The sequence below is a fragment of the Podarcis muralis genome, chromosome 1 (assembly GCF_964188315.1).
Source record: "Podarcis muralis chromosome 1, rPodMur119.hap1.1, whole genome shotgun sequence".
In the NCBI taxonomy this organism is placed as follows: domain Eukaryota; kingdom Metazoa; phylum Chordata; class Lepidosauria; order Squamata; family Lacertidae; genus Podarcis; species Podarcis muralis.
In genome coordinates, this window is record NC_135655.1 from 41,845,597 (window position 1) to 41,872,908 (window position 27,312).

Consider the following 27,312-nt stretch of genomic DNA (forward strand, 5'->3'; position numbering starts at 1 on the left):
GCTAATGTTAAAAAGGGTAGAATTTATCGTTGCAGAATGACAACCTGCTTCCATCACAGCCATTTCAGCTTGTCAGATGGAAGCGTCTCCCTTCTCTTCCCCCATGTGCTGTTCTAGGGGTTCTCCTGACTCGCTGAACCAAATTGAGATGGAGTGGGGGGGGGGGCGGAATGGAGGGGATGCACCGGGGGGGGGGGTAGGGGAGGGGGAAAGTCCCATTGCACTAGCAGAAATTCTAGCACTGGCTCCCGCTAGCACAGCTGTTTAGTTGAATCTGGCCCTAGATGTGTATTATGTTTTATTGTTCACCTGAGATAAGCAGGTAATCACTTAAGCTACGAGACACTATTTTACAGGGGTTATTGCTGGGATGATATTGGGTATAATTAGACATTGCTGCTTATTATATTTTCATTAAGTTCATTATGCATAATGTACAATTACATATTATGAGCTATTTTGTATTACTTATTATTATGTATTATATTTATACAACTATTTAATTATTATTTTTTTCATTGTATGGTTAGTATGTTGTGTAATGACATATATTGTTTATTATGTTCTACGTCGTAAACCGCCTTGTGATCTTTTGACAATGGGCAGTATATAAATGTTTAAAATAAATAAATAGTTTCAAGGGGCGAAGAAAGTTCAAGAGCCCTGTGTGTTGAATTCTTTTAGAAATCCTATTCATCAATGCTCTTGGAGGGCAAATCAGTAGGATTTTCATTGGTTAGAATGAAATTCCCTTGGACAACTTGCAGCTGCAGAAACATAACAATAACTTGACAATGAAAAAACCCAAAGGCTTTCTTTGGGGTGGGGGAAAATTAGAGAGAAGATTTTGGCCTTGATTATCAGCATTCTACCTACTGTTTTCAGGATTAGAAAACTCTATGGGAAATATTTTCCCCAGCATGCATCTGCTTGGAAATCTCTGCATTAGCAAAGCTTCAAGGCCTTCATCAAATGGCAGAACAGCTTCCTCTAGAGTCTTATTCCTGCAGATCACCCCTCACCCTGCCTGCCATCCTTTCTTGTTTTGCATCGGCCGGCCTTGTAATGAAGGGGTTACTGTCTCGATGCAGTGTACTAGTCAGTGAGGGCTGACTTGGCTGGAACAGACGTTAACTTCCACAGTAAATCTGGCAGGAGCTGGTAATTATGGAAAAAGCAGCCAGGGGTCATGCCCAGCCAAAGCTTGGGAGTAACAGAGCAGAAAATCAAAACAGGGGGGAAGGGAAGTTACGCTCATCATCGCCTTCGGCCTTCCCTGCTCTCCTCTGAACTATCAGGGGCCTGTCATCGGTTTGTTATGCTTAGAAGCAGCCCCTGGAAGATGAGGTAATAATCATGTTAAACATTAACTGCCTTAGCACTCGCTGCACTGTAAACTCACCTTCATCTCTGCAGTTTGACCATGGAAAAGCTCTCTGCGGTGTTTGTTCCTCTGGTTTTGTTCCGAGACCTGCTGTACCTTTGCACAGCCAATATGTTGCCCCTCAGGGTCTCATTCTGCAAATGATTAGCATTAGCACTCACTAACCAAACAATAAAATGGCAGTGAATCAGCAAGCAGGCCTGCAGAAATCTGGAGTAACTGTCCACCGTTTGATTGTGTACTTTCTGTTTGATGGGTAAATATGTTCGGCATATAAATGTAACGTGTGTTTGGGGAGGGAGGGTGAACTCCAGCTGCACTTGATCCACATAACCCATTTCCCCCCTTCCTCACAGGGTAAACTGATCATCACCAAACATAGGAAGCTGCTTTATACCAAGTCAGACCACTGAATCATAGAATTGTAGAGTTGGAAGGGACACCAAGCTTCATCTAGTACAACTCCCTGCAGTAATGCAGGAATTGGTCCATCTAGCTTAATACACTGTATTGTCTCTGTTGACCATCAGTGGCTCTCCAGGGTCAGTCCTACCTGGAGACGCCAGGGATTGAACCTGCAACCTTATTTATGAAGAGCCTGTTCTCTCCCACTGAGCCATGGCCCTTCCCAACAGGCTGTGGTTGAGGCACATAAACAGTCACAATGGATAGGCTGAGGCAGCAGTAATGATCTAACTGGTATCCTTTATTGCAGATATTAATATTGGGCAGCATGAAGCAATTGGATGCATAAAAACGGAATCCATTTGGAATATAAATTGTCCAGACCCAATTTCAAGCTTTTTTTGCAGGAATCTGGTTGGCCACTGTGAGAACAGGATGGTGGACTAGATACAGCAGGCTTACAGTATTTTATGTATCTTATAAGCTAATGGAGATTTTGTGATCCAGCAGGCTGTTCTTATATTCTCATGTTCACATGCATAAGTGCTCCTTGCGACGACATTCTCATTCAGAGATGCACCACAGTGTCCTCTGAGCTGGAGACAAGCACAGGGGCCTTTTCGGCCGCCCAGCAGAGTCCCGTTTCAGGCTGAGTGGCCATGGATAAAGCTGAAGGGGGAAAGGGAGAAAGAGTGTTTACTCATTAAACCTTTAACAAGCTGCCCACCCTCTGCCTTGTCTAGTGCACTATAGGTTGTTTAATGAAGCAGATATACACTAAAACAGAAACTCCCTTATTAAAAAGCTCAGGGCCATGAACTAACTCAAAGGAAAGGGCTCAGCCTTAGCAGCAGCAGTGGGAAGGTCGAAGGCCACCCATAGGTTATGCCGAATGCTTTTGTCCAAGATTTGCAAGCTGCAGTGCCGTTTGCTGGCTCAGTTTACTTTGCACAAAATGTTGGTTTTGCAGATAAAGTGTCCCACACCTTGAGTTTCCATTGGCACATTCATGAGTGCAGTTGCTTTTCACGGCCTCTTCGAAGGGTAATTGGGCTTGTTGAATGTTCTCAGAGCCCCGTGCCAATGAAAGGGGGGCCCCTCCATATTGTGTATTCATTTTCCATATGTAGTTTTGTTCAATCAAAACATTGTTTGGAAGGCTTCCTAGATAAATGTCCAAACACATCCATTAAGTGCTTATTCTAGTCAATTGGTTGCGGGGGGAGGCTATGCCTCTTCCACTGGATCAGAGCCAACCTTTAGCCTACATTTGCATCATAGATTGTCTACAGGTTGTAGCTTGTCAGATACTGAAATCACACGTAGAATCATAGAGCTGGAAGGGACTCTGAGGATCATCTAGTCCAGCCCCCTGCAATGCAGGAATATGCAGCTGTCCCATACGGGGCTTGAACTTGCAACCTTGGTATTATCAGCACCACGATCTGATCCAACTGAGCTATCCAGGCATACATTTTTTTTAAGTGTTTATGACCACTTGGGGCGTTCTCCTTCTTCAGTCCACACAAACTAAGGCTTTCACATTAAAATGTCACACACGCCCCTCTAGCTAGGGTAGGAGAAGACATCTCTCTGCTGCCCTATCCTAGGTAGTGGCCCACATTGCTTTTGACTAGAGGAAAACACTATCCCATCATGTCATGGATGCTTTAGGGAATTGGGACTAGATGGCCCTTGGGGTCCCTTCCAACTCTACAATTTGATGATTCTTTGATCATTCTGTGGTTGGTGCCATGCTGCTAGTGTGATAATTTGTCATAGAGATGTTGTTCTCAAGGCCGGCCCAATATTGTTTGCCATATTTGCCCTGCCCTGATTTTCAGATGTTGCTACTTGCTAGGTTTAGATCAGAATAGATGAGGCTAGAATGTGTGTGTGTGTATTAGACAAGCCTTAAAAAGGATTGTTTAGTTTTGGATAGAGAAAGGCAGCTGCTATAGATATAAGATTTGCAGCCTGCCACAGTTCAAATATAAGAGAGAAATCCAGAAAAGGAAAAGTAGATTGTTCTGATAATAGGAAACAGACCTTCCTCAATAGATCATCAGTTCTGATTGCAGCAAGTTTGGCCCTGATCTAATGAAATATCACTGTGACAGCTGTTTACAGTTTTCACAGTATAGCCACCAATATCTGGACATGCCGAGGTACATGAAATTGCCTATGGCCATGGGACGCCTGGGACTTGGTGTATGTTGTGTGTTTGAGTATGTGTGTTGACTGTGTGCATAAAGCATGCCAGATACATAGTGGCATGAGTCGTAAAGTAAGCTGGATAAGTAAAAGGATTTCATTATGGAAACTTTGCATAAATAAATCTGTATGTGAATTGAGCGGTGGCTGTGGTCTCATCTCAGCTTGGAATTAATTACTTCAAAAATGTGGGGAAATGGTTATAGTTGCAGCTATCATTCATATTAATTTCCCGGCCAATTAGGGATCAGCAGCAACAGCAGCCCAGCTATATGATAACAGTGTTCCTTTGAGGATGGCAGTGATGGAAGCATGTTCTTGAGCACCTCAGCAGTATGTTAACTGGTTTCATGAATCAGATCACAGGATTCCTGAAACAAAAGAACATTCTCCATACAGCCCCTAAGTGTGGCAATCCTGAAACGAAAAATCCAGTAAGAAGTTTGTTGCTAGTTTCATAAGTTTTAATGTTTCATATTCACTATTGCCTCTTCATTTCTAGTTTTTCCTTGGCAGAGAAAAACACTCATACACAGTATTTATTCTCTCTCTCTCAATCCCTCTCTCTCTCTCTCTCTCTCTCTCTCTCTCTCTCTCTCTCTCTCTCTGTGTGTGTGTGTTTTGTGAGAGAGAGAGAGAGAGGGAGAGGGAGAGGGAGAGGGAGAGAGAGAGTTATATGAGAAATCCCTACTCCCAGAATAGTTATTTCTTAAAGATTATGCTAGAAGAAAGGACTCTGTTTCTACAGCTTGCTCTTTTTGAATTCACAAAGAAATCTGTCCCCTTGATTTTTAACAGAATTTGCTCCCAAATTCTGCTCTGCTGCAGGGTGCCACTGCCAATTATTCTTAACAATACATGAAGAGCAGTGGCTGAGTTAGGCTGTTCATTCTGCTGGGTGTGGGGGCCCCAGGACTCCTGTCCTAGACTGATAGCACCACTGATGAAGAGCCCTAGTGGATCGGTCCAAAGTGCCATCCCACTTCCAATGGTGGTCAGAAAGATGTTTCTGGGAAGTTCACAACCAGGGCAAGGAATCACTAGCCACCTCCCTCCCAACCCAATCCCCCACATCTCCATCCACTCCAGTATTCAGAGGCGTTTAGGGACGTAACTAATAGTGCATGGTCCAGTTTAGCATTCACTTAGCCTGAAAGACCACCTGACCCTGTGAAGACCTGTAAGATCACTTAGATCATCTGGGGGAAATTTACTCATGGCACTGCAACCAAAAAAATATCACAGATTGGTGACCCAAAAACGGGAGTTCTTTGCCATTGCCCCTGACCCTTGGAATGCCATTCTCTCTACAATACTTTTTTTTTTAATGGCTCGTACGGGGAACAAACCCACCCTCTGCCATACTTGAAGCAAAATCTGTCAGTTTCAGGTGTCCAGTAAAGACATTATCTTTTTGCTCAGGCTTTCCCTGGTCCCCCAAAATCAGACCCTGTTCTTACTCAATTCCTGTTTTTATGTTGTGTTTTGTATGTTGCATGGAGATTTTAAAATATCAAGCAGCTTAGAAATGCTTTTAAATCAATCAATCAATCAATCAATCAATCATGGCTAATAGCTGTTGATAGATGTATCTGCCCCAACCACTTGCCCTGAAGTTGTTAAATCCCCTCTTTAGAAGCTAAGCCAGTGATCACGAGTCAAATTTAAGAGTCACTTGTGTGCTGCATGAAAAGAAAAACATTATTTTATATTTCCTGAATCGAATGGCAATCAATTTGAGTTGTGTAACTCAAATTGGGTCTACTAGACCCCTCCAAAAAATTAAGCAATGTGGACTAAAGTTCCTTCTCGATCCCCTCTGGGATTAGAGGCCCTGAAATATAAGATTCATTAGTTTCATAGTAGATCTGCCCCTCTCCAGGATGGCTTAATATGTTACATTTTGCCTTATATAACTATACCCAAAATTCTGTGTACTGTCATTTGTTGGGAAGCATCAGCGCACATAAGTGCCAGAGTAAACAGCTGTGTGGTTTTCACGCATGGTAACTGATGTATACAGGCGAGCATGTCTCCCAACCACCCACATCCATGTGGGTAAATTCAAAGCACATGACTTCCACCAAAATATCCTGGGATCTGTATTTTGGTAAGAGTGCTGATAATTACAGTGTAGCTCTATGAGGCAGAAACTACAGTTCCCAAGATTCTTTGAGAGAAGCCATGCACTTTAAATAGGTATTAAATAAACTATGGTGTGGATTTGCCCCCCTCCCCAGTAATTGCAGCCTGCAGTTTGGCCTATAAAGGCTTCCCAGCAGCTTCAGCTTATTTAGGGTTGCCATATTTCAAAAAGTGAAAATCTGGACACAAAAGTTGTTGTGCTTTTTTTTTTTTTTTTTTTTTTTTTTTTTTTTTTTTTTTTTTGCTAAAGCTTGGGCTACTGGTAAGTCTTAATGAGCACCACAGTGCCATAGAACAGACTGGGCGTCCCTTATTTCAGATACCCCAAGTGACCCTTTTGTGAACTTCTAATCTGGCAAATCTAGATGTCAGTAGTATGGGGCGGGGATCTTGTTATTATGTGGGAAAGACCAATTTAAAGCTATAAATACCTCGTCTCCAGCCACAGAGTTATCATGATTCATCATTTTTTTTCCCTTTTGTAAATAATTTACAATACGATAGAAGAGAGATTTTTGTTTTGTTTTGTTTTGTGGGATGAAATTGAAGCTAGTTGTTGCAACATGAGGGCAACTGTTAGGTAAATTCTGCTGAAACAGGTCAGCTTAATCCCACCGCTGAGGAAAAACAGTGTTCCATTAAGAAGAAAGAGAGGGAGAGGGAGAACGTGGGGTTGAGTCACTGTTTAATAAACTGAACATTACTCACTGGGGCTCAGATAATAAAAATAATGCCTAATACGTTTATACTGAGACTAGAGGAAGAGCCGCAGAATCGTGTTTCTCCTGAGAAACTCTTTGCCACAGAGGAGCCATAAAAATGAACATTAACGAAAGACTCTAGATGAGTTGTTTATGTAACCTTCCTAACCTTCCCTTCTACTCCCGCACCAGCACCTAAGGCCTGCTAATATGTCGATTACCAATTATGGGACAGATTCCCAGCGTTGCTGGTTTTACATGCCCGATTTAGCCAGTCCTTTCCTTGTATTTGTCTTACTGGTCTTGAAGAACAGATGACAGAAACCATATCATTGCATTCCTGAAATGCCCTGTCTCCAAAAGGTCCACAGTTCAATTCCTGCCTGAAATCCTGGAGCAGTCAGGGGAAACAATACTGATCAACAGTCTGACTTGGTATAGCCAACCAAAGACAACTAGCCACACCCTAGGCCACCCCAACCTCTCTCACTACCAAGGAAATACCGCAAGTGAACAGTAAGAGAACCCACACAAGTGATGTGTGATGAAAACCCCACATATACACTAAGTACAAGAACAGAAGCATAACCACCCCACCCCGCTCACCATTTCCATCCTAACCTAATACTGCATGCAACACTAATGTCTCACAACTGATCTGTAGAAAACACAACTTGAAAAAAGAGACAATGCACGTATTTTTGTAAACTAAGAAATCTTTAATAATTTTTTTTTAAACAGTCTGACTTGGTATAGGGCAACTTGCTATGTTCCTATGAAAAGACCACCGCTCTTCCAATGTTACTATTGCATTCTGCACCTTTCCTTCAAGGATACCAAAGTGGCCGAATAAATAAAATTGACTTCCGCACTTGGCATTTACTCCAGAATGGTTGTGCTTTTGTTCACTTGCTTTTTATGAGGCAACTATATGATGGGGTCATTCAATCATTCCCTGCCCCCCTCTGTGGTTCTCCTGTCTTTTCTTATGTTCCAGATGACCTGTTAATTCAGCATTCTGATTTGCTTGCACAAAACTTGCACTGGAGTTAGGTCCTGTCTTCATTGAGCATTTGTTCTGATCTGTTTTTGTTGTTGTTTAGTCGTTTAGTCGTGTCCGACTCTTCGTGACCCCATGGACCAGAGCACGCCAGGCACCTCTGTCCTCCACTACCTCCCGCAGTTTGGTCAAACTCATGCTGGTAACCTCGAAAACACTATCCAACCATCTCGTCCTCTGTCGCCCCCTTCTCCTTGTGCCCTCCATCTTTCCCAGCATCAGTGTCTTCTCCAGGGAGTCTTCTCTTCTCATGAGGTGGCCAAAGTACTGGAGCCTCAGCTTCACGATCTGTCCTTTCTGATCTGTTTACAGGGTGGTTATATGACAATGACCGTTCACCCTGGTTGGCTTGCAGGGTCTTTGCACACCTTCCTATTCACCATTCATTCAACCCATACTTTTCACTGCATTTCCCTATCACAGTACTTTCCCAATCATAAAAAGTCGCCACACAATTTATTCGGTGCATTTTCATTATATTACGCTTCCCAGTGGCATCATTTTATCAGGGTCATGGTGTGCTGGCGTGAAATCGTGTGCAATTGAAACACCCCATTCCACCCCCAATCCGCCTTTTAGTGCCATCTTTTATGATGTTTCCAGGTCATTTCCGGGTTTGGCGCCATGTGCACGATTATGCACATGTTGGTAACGCTTAAAATGGGGATTGCTTGGGTATTCTCAGTTGCAGTTCCATGTAGCTTACAGAGGAAGAGCGATGGGATAGCATTAACAGCCACCAACCAGCCTGGAAGCACCAAAAGCCACCAGGAACCCTCTTGGGTACAGATAAGAAGCAGCTTCCCACCCTTTCCAGCAGAAATACAGTCCAAAGATTTGTTCCAGAAAACGTTACAGACTCCAGAGCAAACTCAAGCCTCAAAGCTCTTGATTTCTTTAGCAGCTGGGAATGTTACACCAGAGCTGCTGCAGTCCGCACTGTGGGAACTGATGCTGCTAAATGGTCCAAAAAGCATCCCCCCCCCCGCCCTTCGTGCTAAAGCATGGCTCCTTCCAACATGTGGTTACATTTTCATAAATAGATTTTCTGCTATATCATCACATGTAGCATTTGCTACCTGGCACTGGAATCAGATTTAATTCAGGTGGCTTTCTTCCAAAAAGGAAATAAATTCTGTCCCTTTAAGAGCTTTTAAACAGAGCAACATCAGCCAAGGTGGGGATTTCCTGCCACTGCCACACTGTGATGGGAGAAGCTGCGCCTGTGGAACCTCCACCTGGCTTGGTGCCCTTAAAAGGCCAGTCGTCTTTGGAATAAGCACAGCTCTGACTTTGTGTGCCAGATCAATGGGCATTTCCAGTGTTCTTATCAATAGATATGTAGTGTGATTTGTGATGCAAAACTGTCTGGCAGAGTCTGAAAATACATTTCCCCCCTTTAAGACCACACACCCAATACTCCTTATCCTTTTGTCTGGCAAGCTTGAATGGTCCTCAGTGGACATTTTCATCACCCTTCTCTAGTTATTATGCTCTTTCTGGTACTCACATGAATAAGTCATTTAGTAATAATCTGTTCTCTTGACTCCTTGACCTTTGACCTGTTGCAGCCAAAGGTGGCCAATGATGAATGAAAGCCAGTATTTGCTTCAGGCCTTTTAACAAGTGACCCTAAATTGTGTGTTTGGAACACATGGGTTTGGGTTCTTTTTTGGTGTGGGAGCATGTATATACACTGTTAATGTGGGGAGAGGAAGATGAATTCAGAAGAGTAACTGAACGCAGTATAGTTTCACATTTGCAATAAGAGTTTAACACGAAGCCTTACGTGTGAAAATGCCCTTAGTCTTTCTCCTTCCCTTCTACAACCCGTACCTTGTAGCCATTGAAATGTTGCTCTTGGCAGGAACTAGGCCATGAGGGAGGTTACATTCATTGTTTTCTGAAATGTTTTTCTTAATGTCTCGGGAGGGGGGGGGGGAAGAGTGTGAGAAGTCAGGCTGAAAGGTCATTTGACCCCTTTGTTTGTTTTGGAATGCCAGATCCAAACGCTCCAGAAATGGTTCACGCACCCGGCACATTTCCATATATCCCACTTTAGATTTTCTCTGCCGTGTTGAGCAGCGCATAGCCCAGCAGAGTATCAAAAGAAGACATAAGGGAAAAAGCCGAAGGCATCTATGTTGAAGATAATAAAAGCATTTGTATGCCTAACTCACAAATGAGTGGAGAATTCAATGCTACAAACCTAAGTGTTGATACTTGGAAGTATATCCTGAAACATCAAAGAAAAGTGTGGGTGCATAGAGGGTATGTTGTAGGCATCCTGTAACATAAAATAGCCCATTCTCCTTCAGATGGTTAGATTCCAGGGAAGAATTAAATCTGGTAGCAGGCACATTGCAGCAGGGACGCGGACTTATAAAAAATATTGGGGGGGCCCGGGAAAGCTCATGAATAATAAATAAGCTCATGAATATGCAAATAAAGTGGCGCCGCCTCCTCGTGAGCGAATAGGGGAGAGCGTGCTGCGCCTATTAATCAGCTCCAAAGGAAATTGGGTGGAGCTTTTGCTCGGGAGGGAGGGCAGGAGGCATGCAGCCCGCCCCTCCCTGTGCATTTTGGGCTGGGGGAGGGGCGGCGATGGCGCTCTGCTGGAGGGGCGCCGGAGATTATTGGGGGGGCGGAGCCCGCCCAAACGAATTTTTGAGGGGGCTCGGGCCCCCTCAAGCCCCATGGAGTCGGCGCCTATGCATTGCAGTGTATGTACAGTGGCAGCTAGGCAGAAGTGTCTGGCATGGTGAGGCAGAGCAGTTTACCCGACCTCCCAGCAGGTGTGTCTCTGCTGCTTACTGGAAGGGGCAAGGTCAGTGCAGTGCAAGCGCTCCAGCCAAGCCACATTGACACGCTTGCATTTCATTGCCCTCCTCATCACCTCATCCCCCCTGCCCATGAGCAGCAGTGGCTCACCTGCTGGGAGGTCAGGTAAGCGCCTTCATGCCATCAAGCGATCTGCTGGTGTAGCAAGGCCATATTGCCCCACACACTATGCAGGAGAGAGAACCCTGTGGAGATCTTCACCTATATGACAGGAAAGGTTGATGGAAGAGAAGAAAAGAGAGAAGATTAAGGGAAATCACAAGGAGGGTTAAAGTGGGGGGAAATAAAAGTAACAGTCTGGGGGTAGGAAATGGGAAACCGATGAGGAGTGTGGATTGTTTAATTAGAGAAAAGCTGAGCAAATGATGGCTAGATTCAGAAATGGTTGCTGTTTGGGTTCACAGATGTCCTGCATTTAAGGATTGGTTCAATGCCATGAATATCTTGGAAGTGGTGAAATCTCATGAAATCGGAGGGGTTTATAATATTTCCCTTCACTGATCTGATAGTAGAACCAAAGCTGGAAAATAACCTGTTTCTCCTTTTAAAATATCTACTTTGGACAAATAATAGATTGGGTGTTACAGACAACATATAAGACTTGGGCTGCAGTCCTCCATATATTATGATACTACAACTTCTTCCAGCCAGCATGGCCAGTGGTCAGCAATGGTGGGAACTGTGGCCCAGCAACATCTGGAGGGTTCATAGTCATACTCAGAGTAGACTCCTTGAAATGAATGAACATGACTAACTGAGATTCATGACTTTCAGTGGTTCTGCTCTGAGTAGAACTTATCATGCAAACCTTATGTTGATTGTTGACCAGAACTGATAATATTGATATTGCTATTAAAGGGTACAAAAATATAACCACAAAAAAGTTTAGGATTAGCACATTCCTATGCATCCATGTGGGAGGCGGGTGGCGCTGTGGTCTAAACCACAGAGCCTAGGACTTGCCAATCAGAAGGTTGGCGGTTCGAATCCCCACGATGGAGTGAGCTACCATTGCTCGCTCCCTGCTCCTGCCAACCTAGCAGTTCGAAAGCACATCAAAGTGCAAGTAGATAAATAGGTATCACTCCGGCGGGAAGATAAACGGTGTTTCCGTGCGCTGCTCTGGTTCGCCAGAAGCGGCTTAGTCATGCTGGCCACATGACCCAGAAGCTGTATGCCGGCTCCCTCGGCCAATAAAGCGAGATGAGCACCGCAACCCCAGAGTCGGTCACGACTGGACCTAATGGTCAGGGGTCCCTTTACCTTTATGCATTTATGCTTAGAAGGAAGTTTCACTGAGCTCAACGGGTCTTATTCATTGGTTATGTGTGTATAGGATAGCAGCCATTGTCATGTAGCTGAATGTGTAATGTTGTCTTCGGTTGTGGATTTTACTCTAGTTAGGTGCTAGACATTTTTGGTGGAAAGGCAGGAGATACAACTGTAACAAAGACAAATGCCATACAAATGACTTCGTGATAAAGATGCAGCTGGAAGGACGTGGAAAAGAGCCGCAGGGCAACAGTTTCTGTCTTGCTCAGGTAATGTATGGCTTATCTCTTTATCATGCCACTAATTTGAGTCTATGCATACTTTAAAAAATAAAAACAAGAGTTTAGAGAGGCTTCTTAGAATTGCGGGTAGGCAGAGTGCTGTTACGCTCATGCTCAGCTTTCAGGCTTTCCACAGGCAGAGGCCTACCTAGAGCAGTGGCGGAGCTTCATGCTCCGGCACTGGGGGGCAGAGAGCAGGTGGAGGCAGGGCTGGCGCGCGTCCTGGGGGCATGGCATGCCGCCTGCGGGGGTGTGGCACTCAGCACAGGCAGGGGGGCAGCCGCGATGGCACCCCACCGGGATCACGCTGCCGGGGGTGGTGTGCTGCCCCCGCATTCCTCTTCCTCCACCAGTGACCTAGAGATTGGCAAAACCGGCCGCTGCTAGGGGTGAAGGCCAAGGGATGGTGCAAAAATCACCTATCAGACTCGGGAGTGTACAGTGGAACCTCGGGTTGTGAACGTGATCCGTGCGGGAGGCACGTTTGCAACCCGCAGCTTTCGCAGCCCACAGTGCCGCGTCTGCGCACGTGCGTGATGCGATTTGGCGCTTCTGCGCATGCACAATGAGCGATTTAGCGCTTCTGCGCATGTGCAAGTGCCAAAACCCGGAAGTAACCCATTCCGGTACTTCTGGGTTCGGCGCACCCGTAACACGAAAACGTGCAACCTGCAGCGTTCGCAACCCGAGGTATGACTGTATGATGTTTATGTGTGTGGTGCCATGCCTCTGCTGTCACAGCAAGATCAAACACAGGAGGAGCTTCCTGTCCTCCTTGCGCTGTGGCACAAGGGTGTGTGAATCTTTTTGCCCTTCCTCCTCACCTTTCCCTCACGTAAAATGTAATAATTTCTAATGCGGCTATTGCGGTAAAGTGGTTTCTTCCGAGGGGGGGGGGGCGCAGATACAACTCCTTGCCAAAGGAGCAAGGGACCCTATGTATGCCTCTGTCCACAGGCATCTGATTGGCCACTGTGGGAACAGATTACTCGCCTACTGTGGGAACAGATTACTCCCACAGTGGTCTGATCCAGAAGGCTCTTCTCGTGTTTTTATGTTGAATTCACTCAGAAGAAGGTACTGTATTTTTTGCTCTATAAGACTCACTTTTTCCCTCCTAAAAAGTAAGGGGAAATGTGTGTGCGTCTTATGGAGTGAATGCAGGCTGCGCAGCTATCCCAGAAGCTAGAACAGCGAGAGGGATCGCTGCTTTCGCTGCGCAGCGATCCCTCTGGCTGTTCTGGCTTCTGAGATTTAGAATATTTTTTTCCTAGTTTTCCTCCTCCAAAAACTAGGTGCGTCTTATGGTCTGTTGCGTCTTATAGAGTGAAAAATATGGTACTCCTACTTCCTTTGGGTAGTGATTTTTCATGCAATTTTGCTTAGAAACAAGCATCTATTTTGTACTGCTACCAGCATTTTATGGGCAATATACCGGGGAAATAATTTGGCCACAAACAGGTTCCTAAATTAAGTTGCATTTTCAAATACGTGTGCCAGTTTTCTTTCTCCTCTCTCTCTCTCTCTGTGCTATGCATGTGTTCTGTCACAGCTCCTAATCTAGCCTCACTTTCTCCATATTTACGACTCCTCTTTGAAAGGGCCATGCCTTCTGGTGATCATTTTTCAGCGGTGGCAGGCAGGAAGTGCTCCTTTTTAAGGAGTCAGTGGACCACTGCAAATCAACAGAGTATCTTTCCTTTCCCAAGAGTTTAGGCCAGGTGCCGAGATTCCAACAATTCATGTCCCAGCCAGGGCCCAACAGAGGGAAAGGCTGTTCCCCATGTAACCTTTCATTATAAATACGGAACTTCATCACTTTTGTTTCACCCCCCCCCCAAAAAAAAAGAATCTAATGTTCCTCCAGCACAGCTGAGGGGTTATAGATTCTTTCTCTCCCAATATTCAACAGATAAAAATAGAATATTTTACAAGTTCATGGAATACAATCCACAGCCATGAAAACCAACGGATCTTTTGCCATGGATCTCAATTAGATGCAGATGATGGCCTCACACCTGCCAACTTTCCCACTTGGGCTAGAAGACTATCAATTTTTATGACAATATCTTTATCCTCACACTTTGTATTTTAATCTTCTAGACTCACCACCTGTCTTTTTGCTAGGAGGCCTTTCCAGCTCTCTAACTGCTCTTGTTTTTAAACAGCACATTTATTTTCATTTATTTAATTTTTTTTATCCCGCTTTTCAAGGAAAATCGCCTCACGAAACAGCAAATATGAATGTACAAACTAAATAACATGTACAGAATACCACAGTGTTTCCTTACATGTGGTGGCTAAGCTGCTGAGACTGAAAAATTGTTGGGCAGTGTTAGGGAATAGGAGGATGGACTGTTTATTTTTACTTATACACTTACTTATCCTCCAAGGGGTTCAGTGCAGCATACATGGCTCTCTTTCCCCTCACAACAACCCTTCGAGGTAGGTTACGGGGGTTAAGGATGGTGGCTGCCCCAAGGTCTCCTGGTGAGCTTCATGGCTCGATAGGGATTTGAAACTTGGTCACCAAAGGCCCTAGTTCAATACTCCAACCATTATACCATACTGACTCTATTTATATTAAGCTCTTAAGGACCATAACCATTATGCTAGGGGCAGTAGTGCAGAGGGGAGCGCACTGGAAGTTTTGAAATGGAAGAAACATAAGCCCCTGCTTTTATATACTTTTGATGAGTTGGCATGCATTGTAGGAAAGGTAACAGAATGGATGAGTTTCTCCACGGTGTTCTGTCACAGCTTCCTTATCTAAATATAGTGGATCTGTTTATTTCCATTGCCTTGCCAACCTGGTGTCTTCCAGATGTTCTGAACTACAAATTTGGTCAGGTTGGCAAAAGCTGTGTTGCACTTTTGCAACCCAGAGGGCCCTGCACACGTGATGTCCCTTTCTCCAAGTGAAAAGTATCTCCAGCAATGTCCCCAAATTCCTTCTTTGCCTGCTGCTCTCTCCAGAGTTTAAAGAAGCACAGGGCTTAGCATGGCAAGAGACAAAGGAGGCCAGGGTTCTGACGGCTGGCCTGCTCTATTTTGCTTGAATTCCTTCAAGATCTGTTTTATTAACTGCTTTGTTATTATTGTGCCTTATCTTGGTATAAGCAGTTTAAACTTTCTCATGCAAGATTCTCATTCCCACCATAAGGAAGAAGGACTACGTCCAGGGTCAGACAAGCAGCATGCCTCCGAATGCCAGTCACTGGGAAGCACACAAGAGAGGAGAGTGTTGTTGCACTCTGGTCCTGCCGTTGAATATAGCATAACAAACAACACAAGCAACACGAAGACCAGTATACTAGATAGCACTGTAATTATCATTGCATACGATACATGTTTTAGTACAACAAAAACAAAATGTGTACACTTGTAAATTCTCTAATATATTTGAAAACAAATGAACACACCTCTGTCAATCTTTGAAAGTCCATAGAAGTACAGTGGTACCTCGCAAGACGAATGCCTCGCAAGACAAAAAACTCGCTAGACGAAAGGGTTTTTAGTTTTTTGAGCTGCTTCGCAAGACGATTTTCCCTATGGGCTTGCTTCGCAAGACGGAAACGTCTTGCAAGTTTGTTTCCTTTTTCTTAACACCGTTAATACAGTTGTGACTTGACTTCGAGGAGCAACTCATAGAACGCGGTGTGGTAGCCTTTTTTGAGGTTTTTAAAGACTTTGGTGATTTTTGAAGCTTTTCCAAAGCTTTCCTGACACCGTGCTTCGCAAGACGAAAAAAATCGCAAGACGACAAAACTCGCGGAACGAATTAATTTCGTCTTGCGAGGCACCACTGTATAATAAGTCTATGGTTGAAACAAAGTAATAGATGCTATCCTGTGGACTAAGCGGTAAAACTTTTTAGGCGTTCATGGTGCCGAAGTAGTAAGTGAATACAGTGGTACCTTGGGTTAAGTATTTAATTCGTTCCAGAGGTCCGTTCTTAACCTGAAACTGTTCTTAACCTGAAGCACCACTTTAGCTAATGGGGCCTCCTGCTGCCGCCGCACCGCCAGAGCACGATTTCTGGTCTTATCCTGAAGCAAAGTTCTTAACCTGAAGCACTATTTCTGGGTTAGCGGAGTCTGTAACCTGAAGTGTATGTAACCTGAAGCGTATGTAACCTGAGGTACCACTGTAACAACGTAGGACAGTGATCCCGGATAATCTGACTGTTTCGCTGGAATCTTCTTCAGCACAACTACAAAAGAATTCAAATATGAAACAATGACCTGTGTACATGAAAGCTATATAAACTTCACACATTGCAACCCATATGCTACAACTACAATAAGAAGGACAAAGGTACATACTCCATAGATTAGAAAAATGCACAAGGAGCAGTGGTCATGAGGATATGTAACCACTGCTACCAGTTGCATGAAACCTGAAGCATAAGTAACCATTCCCAGGTGGCGCTCATTACAGGGAGACTGTTGTTCTGTACTGAATATAACATAGGCATCTGGTGGACTGGATGGGCCATTGGTTAAACCACAATCTTCAGTGTGGTTTAAAAACACCGGTGACTGTATAGGTTTGGAAAGCTGCTGCTCAGACTCCCTCACAAAGGCAGTTGCATGTCCCGAGGGCTGATTGTCTGCTGCAAATCATCCTTGAAAGAAGGCTTTTTGCCATGGAGAAATGGCAAGTTGCATGCTTAACCCTTTCCCAGTGTGGGCAAGATTCAGCTAACTTGTTGCTTGTGTAACAAGACTCCCCTGCCCTCTGCCAGAGAGGGTGTTTTGTTTTGTTTTTGCAGGGGAACCCAGAACAAGTTTGTGGGAGCAGTGGGGAAGGAAAAGTCTGTTGCACAAGTGGACCTTGTTTCCTTCCTGCACACCCCACTTAGTGCTACGCTAAATTCCACACCCTGCGTGTGTGTGCCATGCACTCCCTCAACTAGGGTTGTTGAGCTTATTTTGGGGGAAACAAATGGGAAAATCTGGGTGTATGGCAACCCTACCTAAATTAGCCCACTGCCCTCAGGTGCATGGAAAGATGTTGCCCCACTGCCAGGGTTGAAGTGAGTTTCAACCGCCTTCCCAGCCAGCGTCTGTCCATGAAATGGGGAATGCTGTCTTGTCCTTGGCCAGCCCTGGAGGGTGCACTGAAAATTACACTTAAAAAATAAATAAAGGTAATGTCCACATTGTTCGTTTAATATCGATTCTCCCTGGCAAACTCGGGAGTGCCAGAGTTAACATACCTGCACTTGAAACCCAACTGCATCACCTGAGAACTGCAAAGCGTACCTTGGCAAGCCTTTCCAAGGTTACTTAGTAAACCAGAGATAAATTGCTGGTGTAAGCACCCTGTGGTGTTTGGAAGAACAGATCCCTTTCCTTTTGAAAAAAGAAAATCACTGCTTGTTACAGGCTGTACTGTTGCACGTTACGAAGGTAATGTGTGCGTGCGGCTGTGAGCTTCAGAAACAGAATTTTGACCCTCTCTTCAGGCACAATGGCCAACACCCTGGCAGCTCACTGAGCGCTCCGACTCTGTTACCTAATCTCCAGCTGTGGGCCCTGTTTCGTGCCAAGTCTCCTTTGGCTCTGTCTAGTAATAATAGTTTCTGGAGTCCGGCCAGGGACTCCTGCCAGTTCCAGTCACACTCTGCTAATGCAAAAGGCAGAGTTTATTAATTCATCGCCAAGGCCCATTGTCTGGGACACTGCCTGGCTGTTTATTTACTCCAATATGGGCCGCATTTATGCAGAAACAGCAAGCGAGGGGACACTCTGTTGAAGACGGTGGACCCTTTTTCTGGAAGAGACGTGGGACCTTCTGCAGAGCTATAGAAAACATTCAGAAAAGAGGTCCGCTTCGCAAGAGCCTGTTTTTAGTGAACCATAGGGGGAAAGAGTAATAATCTCCCATCATATCCTCATCCCAAAGTTCCTTTGTTTTCTTTCAAGAGCAACACACACACACACACACACACACACACACACACACAATAAATAAATAAATAATAATGATCAGCACCAGTAGAAAGCAGAGATGCTAGAGTGTCGGTTTGAGAATAAAAGAAAGAAAAGCTGAAGACCAGGGTTGTTTGGGAAATCTTTAACTGGTTCCAGAAATATCAGGTCACATTAACATCAAGCGCCATGATACCACTTTAAAGAGGCATGGCTTTCCCCAAAGAATTCTGGGACCTGTAGTTTGTTAAGGGTTCTGGGAGTTGTTAAGAGACCCCTATTCCTCTCTTAAAGCTACAATTTCCAGTGCTGCCTATGAAGAGGGATTAATTGTTAAAGCACTCTGAAAACTGTAGCTCCACACTATACCCAATGCTTTTTTCTGGGGGTACCCAAGGGTACACAGTACAGTACTGACACTCCCCCCAACCCAATGTGAAAAGTGTGGCACTTACTGTAACAACTTCAAATGCCACACCTGTTCAACAGAGTGCATTCAAGTGTTCTGGTAATTTAAGCAGACTTTTAAAAATAATAATGAATAAATAAATTCACCCTTAATTGACTTACATTACTCATGTAAACAAATTGTCATGGGGAGGATGCGGTTTGCAGAACCTGTGTCAACTCTGTTTGCCGTTGTTTGGGTCAGTTTGAGTCTGATTCTTTTCTTGCTATTGTAACCTAGTTTTGTGTTTAATTTCCTGTGTTCGTAATTCCAGACACAGACTTTTAGTATTGCGTGTGAGCTGGTTGGTTTTTTTTTTTTTTTTTTTGGAAACGAGCTTTCTGTGGCTCGAAGCTACGAGGATTTAAAAATCGCTCTTATCACTAGGCTCTTCCTGCTCACAAAGAGACTGCAAGGAAGAGCTGCAGGATATGCACCTTGCACAATAAGGAGCAGGAAGTGGGTTGTGATGGCGGCAGAAGGTCCAGGTAGCTCAAAGGATCTTTCCTTATCTCTGTCCCTTCCTGAGAGCATGGCTAGGCGTATGGGTATTAAGGGTGCCACCAGACCTCATGTGGCAGCAGATAGACTGGGGGAAATGAAATTGCAGAAACTGGAGCACACACAACTCCATTGTAAATGCAGGAGGCTCTTCTATAAAGCATAACTGAAGTTGCACTAACAGAACAGGAGTTGGGAAGACACACTATTCAGTGGGGACATGGCAAGCGGGTGGGGAGCTCACCAGTAGATAGGGTGGCTGTGTCTCCTACTTTACAGAGGACAGTCCTGTATTTGCAGGGTTGTCTGGTCAAAGTCCAGTTGCATCACTACGACATTGAAAGGGATCCTGTCTTAAGAACATATGAAGAGTTCTGCTGGAACAGACCAAAGATCTATCCAGTCCAGAAAATGAGTGAACCCCACTGAACTCACTGGGACTTTCTTTTAATTAGACATGTACAGAATTGTGCCGTTAGTGTGATTGCTGACCGGAAAAAAAAATCTTTCCGAAATATGGATATTTAATGTCACATGCCACTTTCTACTTTCCCAGAGATACCGCATTGTTCTGAAACTTTTATTTGGTGTCTTAGCATTTCGTTTCACCAGCACTTTTTGACATTTCTCTGCTCACGCCCTTTTCAGAGCCTTTGACAAACTATGTCAAAACAAAACAAAAAGTGCACGTTCCTTCCTATAAAGATTATGGGGCATTGCAAGCATTCTGACCAAATGCAGTGAAAGAATTGAGTGCACCACAGAAGGCTGAATAACAGGTGGTGGAATGAACAGTTGATATGGGACGTCTTAGACTAAGCGCAGGCCAAGCATCTCACTGGGTTCCTTTAAACGTTCAGAAGAGGTGTGAAATGTCTTCTGCTTTCTTGTTTGGTGTGCAGAAGCCAGTAGTTACTGGAAGTGAAACCTGGATTTTGTTGGTGTCCTTCTGGTGGAAAGATTGGAAACATGCCTTGCCCTTGTGTCCCTTCAGTGCAAAAAGAATTGAAGTATCTTAGAGTCATATGGCTATGTGGTATAAAAGATGGTGCTCTGAGGATAAAGATTCCATTCTGAAAGGGGGATATGGACAGTCGCAACCCCCTGTTGACATGCTCAGAGACGTTGATCACTTCCAGATGACCTGTTTATTGAGCATGCATCCTGTTTGCAGGGAGATTAGACCACACCAGCTATTTCTCTAACATTAATCCTGATTTGCTTGCACGGAAGTTAGATGGCATTGCATTGAGGAAACGTTATCTCACATTTTCCAGTACATTTTGTCATCACTTTCCTTATTGCAAAAAAGTCTTCTTTTTTTAAAGGGGAGGGAGGGTATTCCATCCCATTTTAGCAGCACCGAAAACAGTAACCAGGATGTAGACAGATGAAGTCTGGATTCTCAGTGGTTGGAAAGAACAAGAGTAAGGAGAGGCTTAGCCTTCACCCATAGTTAGAACCTAGGGCCATCAGAACCCAAGAACCTTCTGGATCAGACCAGTGATCTATCCTGTTCTCACAGTGGCCACCCAGATGCCTCAAGCAGGACCCAAGCACAAGAGCACTCTTCTCTTCTGTGATTTCCAGCACTGGAGGCAGAACATATCGATCATCAATAGGAGCCTTATCCCCCATGAATTTATATGATCCTCTTTTAAAGACATCCAAGTTGGTGGTGATCACTGCCTCCTGTGGGAACAAGCACCATAATTCAACTAGGCACTGCATGAAGTAGTGTCTCTGAGAGTATGGGTGTTATTCAGGCCTGTGGAGAAAAGTAAAGATAGCAATCTTTTTGGAAATACTACTGCAAGGAAGGTAGTCACCCACCCTGACAGTGGGTGACTCAGCCCTCACTGGCAGGAATCCCTTTGCACGGCACAAGCCTTCTTTCCGCTCAAACGCCAGTCATAATAATGGTGGCTATTTTGCTCATACTTAACATTTTGGAGTGCCTCTTATCTTCACTGCCTTTCATAAGGGAGAACGAGAATGTTGGATTGGGAGAATGGAAAAATTCAATAACCATCTTTCCATTCTCCAAATCCAACTTTCTAGTCCTTGAAGGATTGCAAACTTCACTGATGTGACTGGGAATTGTAGCAGGATTCCCTCCTCGATCTTTTAAGCTGGCACAGACTCTCTTGCTATTTAACATAGGTAAATGCTGGCTCGGACAGAATAAAATATTATATCTGGGGTTGATTTCAGGGAAGCTCTTCTGTCTTCCTGTGGTTGACAGATCAAACCTTCAGAAATGAAAAATAGTCAGCAGCTGTAGATTTACCAAAGAAACTGGAAGAAATACAACCTAATGACACAATATATTAATCATGTTTGGGACTTTTAAAAATTAATGCAGTGTGTGTGTGTGAGAGAGAGAGTGTGTGTGTTTTGGGAGTTGTCTTCAGGAGCACAACATTCAGCAGTATTGGTAGGGCTTGCCCTACATCCCTAGTATTGGTAAAAATAACTTCTTTCTCTGGTGTTAATTACAACACAGGGGAGTGACTCTTATCAATAATATGGATGAGGAGGACAACTGCTATTGCCCATGCCTCATATTTAATGTTTTTCAACCCATGATGTGATCACTAATCACATCATTAACATGTAGCTAGGTCCATAGAGGACTTGTTTCCCTCGACTGGAATATTTTGATGTCCGTTTCCAGACTATATATATTTTTAAAAGCCTGTTTGGCCGGACAAAATCTAGTGCAGCATCCTTAACCGACCCAGTGGCTATCTCCATGCCTTGATAGGAAGCCCACCTGGGGGACATGAGCACAACAGCCCTCTCCCCCTATTTCCCCCCAGTGACTGGCATTTGTGTTTCAAATGCTGGGGGTGGTATAGGGCAGGGGCAAAACTAGACTTTATTTCACTCGGGTAAAAGACCCAGTTTGGCACTCCTCCCCATGTGCATTTGTACACACACACACACACACACACAGAGAGAGAGAGAGAGAGAGAGAGAGAGAGTGTCCAGGAGCCTCAATGGCACCCCTCTGGAGCCAGTAAAAAACCTGGCTAGCCCCACCTCCCACACCACCGTAGCTATGGCTTTGGTATATGGCCATCATGAGCCATAGTCACTGACAGCCTTATCCCCCATTAATGCAAGCCCCCTTTTAAACAGTGTAAATAATTGGTCAGGCATTTGCTTGAGCACACAGCGTTTAAAAATAGGGGCAGGCCCTGCCTCCACCGTGTGCATTGCCTCCTCCTGGTCAGCCCATGACCTTCCAGTGCTGAGGGCGGAAGGTCTGCTAAGGGATTTTTCTCCTATTTGCTTGCGTGTGAGTAGATCCCCCAGCTTGATCGGGGTGGGGGGGCAGGCTGATAGAATATGCTCCCCAATAACCCAGACGTTTCGTGTGCCTTTTGTGCTCAACACCTGAAGCTCAGACCAAGGAATGTGGTGATGGACATGCTCAGGGGCACCAGAATTGTCCCAGCTAGCTCCGTGATCATTCTGGTTGCCCTTTTCTGCTGTGGTCTCTGAATAGGTAGGCTGTATACAGCAGGCAATCTCTTAGGATATTGACAATGATCTTATCCTAAAGAAGGAAATTGGGCTGTACCAGAATTCCCTGAAACAGCCTGAGCTACCACTGCTAACAAGTGCAGGTGAATCCAAGAAGCATAACCACCTTGCTCCAAAGGCAGTCCTGTTCTTGAGCTCCAGCTGACTGGGGAAAGGGGGGGTACAATGGCAGGAGGGGATATTATCCAGCCATTCCTCTGGGTCATACATTGATCTGATCAAAAAGGTTGCTTGTTTCTTTTGTTAGACAGATTATTCTTAAGAACCCAGAATGACTGGTTGATGGGAGCTAATGGCTACTTGTGAAACTTTTCTGCATATGAATGAGAAACTCATCAGAGCTTGAGGTAAGGTATTGTGTTTGTGTGTGTTTGTGTGTAGTGCAGTTTGCAAGAAGCAGAAAGAGAGGGAGAGCAGGTGGATGAAGGGGTACAGTTCCTGCACAGCATGTGATTTATGCTCTGCTTGTATATTTTCTTAGAAAGCAAATGTTGCCTAAATGGCTTAAGCATTCTATCTAGTCTTCTCCCATCCAACTCAACCTGTTAGCGCCAAGAACTCACTGCTAGAGAGAATAGCGAGTGTGTATCCATCAACACCATTCCAATTTTAATGAAGGAAAAGCCTGACCTGCAGGTAAAAAAAATTCTACAGAAAGTTAGATAATATTGCCCATTAGAAAATTGATTTTTTAATATATATATCCATATGACAAGCATTTCCATATTAATGCAGCATATTGTTTGATTTTTAACACAATATGGGATATCTTAAAATTTCACCAAAAAGAAGGTCTTATGCTCTTGTCTTTTCTCCAGCTAATATCTAGTCCTGCTTTCTGTTTTTCCTTTCATTCAAGCAGTGGTTCCCAAATTTAAAGCACGGCATTTCAGGACCCTGCCAGATTGTCTAAGTTTTCTTAAATTCTCATTTCCTCTGGGCACTTGCTCCTTGCTTATAGTTACACTAACCGGCGGAGGGGGAGGGGGGAGGGAGGGAGAAGATTTCCAGATTGAAATTTCCACTCTGTAATCTTCATTTTTAATATTGTTTTATTCTCATGTTTCTGCGAGCTGCACATGTACCTGCTTGGGCTTGAAAATGTCAATTCACTTCAAAGCCTGATCCGTATTGGTCTCGTCTTCTGAAAATTTCCCTCGCTGTGCAGAGGCTTACATTTCCCTTTGTTGGTTTTTGCTGTTTATTTTGGTATTACGTGTTCCGTGGGCTTCCTAGGGTGCACCTCCTGCTCCGAAACTCCTCCATCTGTTGTTTGCAACATTCTCTTTCTCCACAGAGTTCCTTCACTTCCCGTAGTGGGGTTTGCCTGTTGTCAAGAATGGGATGAATCCAGACTGTTAGTTGCACTTAGTTCCCATAGACATCAGCGAGATCAACTTCCTGAGAAATGTGTCCAATTGAGTAGCAGTTACAACAAACACTAGATTTCTTCTTCTAATAATAAATTTTTATTTATACCCTGCACTTCCCAGTTCAGGAAACCGGGCTCAGGGCGGCTAACAACAAATTTAAAACACATAATTGATGCTACAAAAAAACAGCATAAAATACGGTATAAAGCGTAAATAACAATAAAATCAAAAATCAAAAATCAATTTAGGGGGGAAATCCATCCAATAAACATTAGATGATCACCAGGGCTAGCTGGCTAAATTAGTCCCACTTGGGCCAGCGAGGAGACCAGGGGAGAATTAGCTGTGGGATCCCAGAGTGGGTAATCTTCACAAAAAGGGGAGGGGGAGGGAAGGAAGGGGAACAAAAGATCAGGCCAGGTTCAAATTGAAAGCCAGGCGGAATAGTTCTGTCTTACAGGCCCTCCGGAAGGAAGTTAAATCCTGCAGGGCCCTGGTCTCGAGGGACAGAGCATTCCACCAGGTCGGAGCCATCACTGAGAAGATCCTGGCCCTGGTGGAGGATAATCTAACTTCCTTAGGGGCCAGGACCTCTAAGCTATGATTATTCATGGACCTTAAGGTCCTCTGCGGGGCAAATGGTTCCCCATTTTTAAATACAATATATTCCCACAGAGACTCCTTACACCGTGTTTAAAACCAAAATCGCATTTGGGTAGAAACTGTTTCTCAGGTGGCTAGTCCTAGTCTTTATAACCCTGTTCCTTCTTCCAGTACTCCTGTACCTTCTTCTTCTAGGGACGCGGATGGCGCTGTGGGTAAAACCTCAGTGCCTAGGACTTGCTGATTGTAAGGTCGGCGGTTCGAATCCCCACAGCGGGGTGAGCTCCCGTCGTTCGGTCCCAGCTCCTGCCCACCTAGCAGTTTGAAAGCACATCAAAGTGCAAGTAGATAAATAGGTACCACTTTATAGCGGGAAGGTAAACAGTGTTTCCATGTGCGGCACTGGTGCTGGCTCACCAGTGCGGCTTTGTCACGCTGGCCACGTGACCCGGAAGTGTCTTCGGACGGCGCCAGCTCCCAGCCTCTTAAGTGAGATGAGCGCACAACCCTAGAGTCGGTCACGACTGGCCCGTACGGGCAGGGGTACCTTTACCTTTACCTTCTTCCAGAAGGCAGAAGCTGAAAGAGATCATTTCTGGGGTGTGCACTATCTTGCACTATCTCTGCAGCTTTCCTATGGCACCTGGAAGCATAGATTTGATCCAAGGTAGGAAGAGTGCACCCAATTATTCTCTCCACAGTCTTTACAACCCTGGACAGCATTGTTTTTCCCTTGACCGTGCAGCTCCCAAACCACACACACAGACCATAAGTTAATACACTCTCCACAGTACAATGGTAAAATGCCATCAACAGGTCCTTTGAGAGATTGTTTTTCTGGACGATTCTCAGAAAATATAACCTCTGCTGTGCTCTCTTCATCAGGTCTTTGCTGTTTTCTCCCCAGGTTAGGTCATCTCTCAACTCCATTCCCAGAAAACAAAACACCGAGACCTGTTCCACGCACTTCCCCTCAATATTAAGTGGCTGAATATTCAATTTACATTTCCTAAAGTCCACAATAATCTCTTTTGTTTTCTTTAAGTTAAGGAGTAAGTTGTTTTTCCTGCACCACTCCACCAACTGCTCAACTTCCTCAAGTCCCACTGGCAGACAAGACATGATGCAGTTCCTCACCAGTTTTTCGAAACATTTCATTATAATGGGTGTCAATGCCACAGGGTGAAAATCATTCAGACTGTCTATCTTTGGGTTTTTTTGGCAGGGGTATAATGGTAGCAGATTTCAGACAGGGTGGAACAGTGGCTTGGGCCAGAGACTGGTTAAAAATCTTCATAAAGATTCCTGCCAGTCCCTTTGCCAGGCCACCAGTGTCCACTGTCTTGCTGGTATTGTTTCCCTCAACCCTCTGAAGCCTCAAACTCCCCTTCCATTATTGCCATTGCCCTAATTCTTGCTATCAGATTCAAGATTCTGCAGGACCTCAAGTCTAGCAAGCAGAACAGATGCATGCAGTATTTGGCTGTATTGTGCTCATTCTGAAAAAGAATCAAACCCCATCGCCAAATCACCCTGAATAGAGAGTTGATGTTCTTTTCCTCCCACATGCAGTTCTGTCCCAGCTTCATAGTGCACTTGAAAAAGCTGATCCCATGAGAACCTATGAGAGTCCATTGAGAAGGGGAGTCTTCACAGGCTGTTGACAGGAGTGAAAGGCTTCTTGGTAACAACGCTGAAGAGGAGCCCTCTTAATCTCCTAGCTCTTAATAGAGATAGACAGTTTCCATGAGGCTCAAGGTTTTTGAGGGGGAGAAGAAGAGGCTTCTTATGCAGTTCATGGGAGCTTGGCCTCAGCAAGGTTTCCTCATACTCTCCGGACAGAGTCTTGGCAGATTTTCAGGGAATGGAAAACACACGGAAGGTTCAGCGAAAGCAGAACATAGGAAAATGGATTGCGGTGCAGCGAGTACATTAAAATAAAGCAATAGTAATAAATTTTGCAATGTTTGCTTCTTCCTGTTATGGGCCCACAATTTCAGCATGTTACTCGCCACCATTCCATGCCTGCTTGGCAACCCCAAGGATACATTGGGTGACGTAAGGCTGCAAGCCTAAACACACTTCTTATCAGTTCCCTATTAAACATATGGGCTTCTGATTCGTGAGTCATTTTTTTCTCTAATAAAGTTGCATCCCACCCTTACCTGAGTGTATGTACCCTCTCTTTGAGGATCCAGAGCTCTTCCAAACCTCACCATCCCTTTTTTCTTACCAACAGCTGAACAAGTGCTGAGGATACGGGGAGGAAAACGGACCTTAATCTTCACAGACAGCAGTGGAAAATGCAGATCCTTCATGCAAATCTGAAACGCATCCAAAATAAACATATATGATCTGGAATAATTATGGCTGTACATCTCAAAGTTTATATGTGAACTGGTGCCAAAAGCTGATCCTTTACAACTGTGAAATACATACCCTGATGAACCGATAAGTGAGGTGTAAGGGCATCTGCTTGTACACTAGGCAAGAAGACTCCAGCAGAAATAAAGGGGCTATAAGCACAAAGGTCTCCATGCCTGACGAATATTCACATTTACTGTGGTACCATTTGGCTGTGGTTGTACCAAAACCT

At 44.5% G+C, this 27,312-nt stretch overlaps 1 protein-coding gene and 1 long non-coding RNA gene across 5 annotated transcripts in view; one reads left to right on the forward strand and one right to left on the reverse strand.

The window, feature by feature from the left end:
• Positions 1 to 1,060: 1,060 nt before the first annotated feature.
• Positions 1,061 to 27,080, forward strand: LOC114593726 (uncharacterized). The gene is made up of 2 exons (XR_003705770.2): positions 1,061 to 1,347; positions 26,956 to 27,080. It is a non-coding gene; the product is annotated as an uncharacterized LOC114593726 (long non-coding RNA).
• The window catches only part of BMF (Bcl2 modifying factor), a 79,609-nt gene continuing 54,366 nt past the window's right edge, over positions 2,070 to 27,312 (reverse strand). For 3 of the 4 annotated variants that reach the window (XM_028722314.2, XM_028722289.2, XM_028722305.2), the window contains 2 exons: positions 26,882 to 27,040; positions 23,775 to 24,067 (listed from right to left, as the gene is read on the reverse strand). In XM_028722314.2, coding sequence (XP_028578147.2) covers positions 23,942 to 24,067; positions 26,882 to 27,040 — 285 coding nt within the window. In that variant the 3' untranslated portion in view covers positions 23,775 to 23,941. Of the gene's footprint in view, positions 2,459 to 23,774; positions 24,068 to 26,881; positions 27,041 to 27,312 lie in introns of those variants that run through there. The other variant, XM_028722336.2, reaches the window with a different exon arrangement.